The 5,300-nt window shown below is 34.3% G+C and overlaps 1 protein-coding gene across 1 annotated transcript in view; it reads right to left on the reverse strand.

Moving 5' to 3' along the window:
* Positions 1–5,300, reverse strand: part of LOC117115554 (myosin-IIIb-like) — a gene marked incomplete in the record, with an annotated part of 37,091 nt that overhangs the window by 7,037 nt on the left and 24,754 nt on the right. The window contains 4 exon segments of the mRNA XM_033259402.1: positions 75–212; positions 872–907; positions 1,143–1,172; positions 3,298–3,465. Of these exon segments, the coding sequence (XP_033115293.1) occupies positions 144–212; positions 872–907; positions 1,143–1,172; positions 3,298–3,465 (303 nt within the window).

The following is a 5,300-nucleotide window of genomic DNA, read 5'->3' on the forward strand; positions in this document are numbered from 1 at the left end:
TATTTTAAAAATAATTAAAATATTAATAAGTAATACCTGTCTCTTATACACATCTAGATGTGTATAAGAGACAGGCTTTATATAGTTACTGTGTCTTGAGTGAGTTAGCCAGTCGATCCTTAGCTTCATATTTGCGACAAAATTTATTTCTTAGAAAAGAATGATCGAATACTGCCAGCGATAGAGGTTCTTTTATCCTTTTTATCCACAGCCTTCAGTAATACAATAATACAAAAATATATCAAAGATAAACATTTAAAATAATTACAAATCATGACATATTATGGATGGGTTGGGAACTGACAAGCAACAGGCAATAAGCGGCAGTGGCGTAACAATGGGGTCGGCTGGCCCTGGTGTTTTCTGAGACTGGAGCCCTTTTAATGGTGGTGCCAGCGGAGGGGGATCCCGTTCGACAGGCCTGTACCCCCTCGAACCTGACGCCTTGACGATGTCGTTGGATCAAAATTTAAAAAAATATTATTTGCCTATTTAAATTAACATTATTTTAATTGCCAATCCCTAATGTTGTGGTTTAAAAGCACAATTTGGATCATACTAAGCTCTACAAACCCTCCAGTGAACCCTACCAGCCATTTTTTTTAAATGTGGGACCTGGATATAATATATGTCCCACAGTCACCCCTACAAAACCCTATCGCGGGCTGCCACACTAAAACGCATAGTTATTACGCCACTAATGAGGCGAGTGGATATCCCCTTTCCTGCAACTAGTTGTGATGAGAAAAATGGTGGACAAAAGTTGGGGGAGAGTGTATTCAACTCTACCGCCAGATAAAATTTGGTATGAAAGCTTTTATTACTAAGAAATATTTTACAAATGATAAAAATGAATAAGTAGGAATCTCACCTCTTTTTCTCTCTTTACTGCTACAGATGGTGGTGCCTGAAATGCATTAAAAAAAAAAACATTGTTGAATGCAATACCATCAGCACAAATGAAAAATTTAACTACCAAATTGCTTGAAGCAATCTTTTTACATGTCTCCTTCCTGGATTTGTAGAGGCAATGCAGACTGGAGCGATTAGCCTCTTTCCTCCATCTGGTTATATGATGAAATTTGGTTGTTTTCTTTACATTTTTGTACAAAAAAATTTACAAATTAGCAGAGAAAACTCACATTTTTACTTGGTGCTACAGATGATGGTTCCTGAAAGTGTTAAAATACAATGAACACAAATGAATGATTAACTACAAGGAACATTTTAATAAAAAAATTAACTATCTGATTGCTAGCAATGAACTCCAGCCCTTGTCGAATTAACTCTCTTTATCTTTATCATAATTTTGGGTAGTAAACATTATCCTTCAATGCCTGGAATGTAAACATCCTTAGGTAATGCATCTTATCATTGGTTATACGATGCTATTTGTAGGATCAATATAGATGCTCCTACTCTACCTTTAACAAAGACAATTTTCAATTGAAGCTGCGCTCAGTTTTGTTACTACACTATCTGTCCAAATTTAGATAATAAACTTCAATATTAACATTTGATATTTAAATTACTTCTTGTATATAATTAGGCTTTAAATTTAAAATTTGAATGGAACAATCTTCTTATACATTTTGCATAGACCATTAAATTGGCTGGTAATAAATCTACAAATTTAAGCACTGCAAACTGTCAATAAATCAGCAAAAACCCTGTTTGAGTCAATCTGTTTATCATTGGAAATTAACATATGTCAATTTAAATGAGTACTCAATATTTAATTGTATTTTTGAGATTTTTCCCATATTTAATGGCAGATTGTACATTTCCAAGTTATACTGTTTGTGCTAATAAACCTGAACAATAACATTGACATATTTTAATTGTTTAATATATTATTTTTCAATTGAAATTTAGCAATTAAAAATATATCTGATTGGTACGTCGAGTCTGGAAGAGTTCCCAAATGTGTCCACGACACATACGCAATGTAATAATTGCAGAAAAAACCTTGTAGTGAGCTTGTAGTGGTTTTAAGGAATACTAGACTTAACACCCAGAATTTTGAGGATTCAAAGGGCCACTAAGTGTAATTATCAATTGATTCATCACTATTTGAAGATTAACTGCAATTTCATTGTAGAATATATATAGAGTACCATAAATGATTCTTTTAATAACAAAAATAACAATAAAATTATATGAATAACATTAATAAGAATCATAGAAATCATAATAAACAAATTAATTATATACAAAAAAAATGTAAAAAGTAAGATTAATAATAATTGAATAGTTTCATCTGGCTTTCAATCTTTGTATCGATATGTCTAAAATATTGTTAAATGAATAAACCAAGACAAAAGCTTGAGTAAGCCAACATCAACATATTGGTTTATTTAACAACATTTTAGACAAGGTTAAAAACCATGACAATCACATATTCCATAATATTAACAATATTATATTTTTAAAATAATTAAAATAGTAATAAGTAATACTAAAAAATGTCTACCAGTGTCCTCGCATTGAGTTCACAATTACTTAAAGATTGATATTATAAATCATAAGATCAAAATAGCAACAAAAACATACAAGACATTACAAACCGATAAAAGCACAAACACTGAGCAAGATAAAGTGCATTGCAAGTGAAAGAATGCCATTGCAATCATGTGCTATGTTGTGCAACAATAATGTGGACTCCATTCATACTACTAAAATGTAAACATCCTGAAAGCACAAACACTGAGCAAGATAACGTGCATTGCCAAGTGAAAGAATTCCATTGCAATCATGTGATATGTTGTGCAACAATGATTTCGACGCAATTTATACTCTTAATCCTATAATTGGCTGTGCTTGTGTTGTCATTTATATCTGGAAGTGCCAGTTAATTGTTATAATTCCATTGCAATCATGTAATATGTTGAGCAACAATTATGTGGATGCCATTCATACTCTTAATCCTATGATTTGCTGTGCTTGTGTTGTCATTTATATCTGGATGTGCCAGTTAACTGTTATGATTACTAAAAATTCAGAAAAATTAACTTAAATGTAAAGACAATTATGAATTCTAATATATGCATGCAGATTTTAAAAAAATAGAAAATAGAATTATTTTGTAATTTTCTAGTAGGGTGCAAAATATATAAACTTTACCCTAGTGGAATGTACAATTTTTGCAAAGGAAAACAACTCCACTCCTTAGGACACCTAATTAAGAGTACATTTACATGCCTGCATTATCACCTTTGCTAAATGAATACTAACCTCATAAAAATATGGATGGTAAAAATGAAAAGAAGTTAGTAGCAGAATAGAAAGCAAGCGTACCTGATCCCCAATAAGACTAACGTAGGACGCTCGACTTACAGCATTTTCCCTAGATTCTTCCGTCCTCGGCTTGGACGTTAGACGGTTCTGTGTTCTTCTCATCCCACTTGATTCAACACCGCTGACCTTGGATGGGGATAGGTAACCATCTTGGGATGATTGGCTTTCCTTTAATTCAGTCGGAGGGAATGGTTAAAATAAGGACAGGAGTTTTTTTCATAATCATAAAATAAAAATGTAGAATTTAAGACTTAGTAGGGATTCAGGAAATAAGATCCCCTCTTTCATTACAACAGACTGAATTACAGTTACGTTAACTTACTGGGTCAAAATCCTGGGTAGTTCACTTGCATACCAACCAAACAGGGGGGGAATGCAGCAGCAACTTCAAGACATGAGACACTTGCGCTATCTATTTTACTGAAAATTCTTATGGACTTGAACTACCATTTACCAAAATCGCACTGTGCTCTAAAAGACAACAGAAAAAAGGCCACTAAATAGTGCCAAAAAGGGCGCAATATTTACTGGCTCCCGATGGCAAAAAGTGTTCTGTACGGTCGCAATCTCATGGCTGTACCAAAGGTAGGCTTAGCACTCAGTCTAGCTTGAAATTCCTGCTAACATCATGCGGAAAATCGTGGCACTTTGACACAGGATAGGCCAGGGACTACCAATTTCACCCTGGTTATTTCCCACACTAGTGCTACAAAGTCCTCGCAAGTATACCCCATAAATGCTGCAATTCTCCCCATATTTCCCACACTTGTTCTACAAGTCCTCAAAAATATACCCTGTAAATGCGGCACCTCCCCATATAGAAATATTTAAGAGTAAGCCCCCGGGATCAATATGTTTATGTTTTCTCTTTTAAATACTGGGTCTAACTTCAAAGTTTTTCATATAGTGAAAAGCAGGAAAATTATTTGGATTGCATTTATTAGGTGAGAACATCAAGGATAACTAACAAAAGGCCAAAGACAATATAGGGTCCTGTGGATTCGATCGAATATATTTTCCCGAAGATTCGGTAGTAGATCTGACCATTTTAGGCATACACTTTCAGATCCTACTGTATTAACAGGTATTTTTATAACTAGGTGTAATTTTACAGTTAAATCTTTGAATTATCAATTTCAATTACATCGCTATAGTTCTCAAAATATGTTGATAGTGTATTTTATTTTTAAGTAATCTTTTCAACTACCAAGATTATAATATGCAAAAAACTTCTAAATCAATATATCCAATATATTGTATTTGTTCTTTGTTTTTCAATATGGATTTTAAAAAATAAAAGATGATGATGATGATGATTTCCAGTGGGTCCTCCTGGTGGTGATGGGATAGTACACTGAGAGACAATCCCCTATTTTCCCAAGAGTATACTGCTTTCTTTAACATTGGTCAGGTTGCACACAGGACCAATGGTTTAAAGCACCTCTTCCCAAAGATGGCATGCTATTTTAAAAAATTGTTCAGCCTTCCAGCTAAAACACAAGAACAGTGGATAGAATTGTACCAGGCGCCAAGAGATCTCCATGGTTTAACGCACACACAGTGGCTACCGTCAGTTTAGCCAACTCAGCTAAGCTGCTCTCTACTTTTGCCACCCAAGTGTAACTACAATTTAAAGAGTTTGGGCTTCTGATTAAAAGGTCAAGGGTTATAATCTGTGCTTGATCCATTTTTGTGTCCTTCACATTGTCTATTTCAACCGATTAGTAGCAGATACATTATGGAATCAGTGGCGTAACGCCTATGCGCTCTCATGCGGCAGTCCACAGGGCCCACGAATTCTAGGGGCCCCAAAGGGGCCTACCCATCATAGGTTCCTCGATCTAGTACTTTGACCAAAAAGGACTTTGTTGATAAATAACACCATAATGTGTCTCTGAAATCGACTGTAGGGCATATATCATATTATAATGATTAAAGATAGGGGACCCTCTCGGTCCAGGGACCCCACCAAATTTGTCAAAAAAAAAAAAAAAAAAAAAAAA

Source organism: Anneissia japonica, unplaced genomic scaffold (genome assembly GCF_011630105.1).
Source record: "Anneissia japonica isolate Jap-2015-1 unplaced genomic scaffold, ASM1163010v1 scaffold284824_len513422_cov204, whole genome shotgun sequence".
Lineage (NCBI taxonomy): Eukaryota > Metazoa > Echinodermata > Crinoidea > Comatulida > Comatulidae > Anneissia > Anneissia japonica.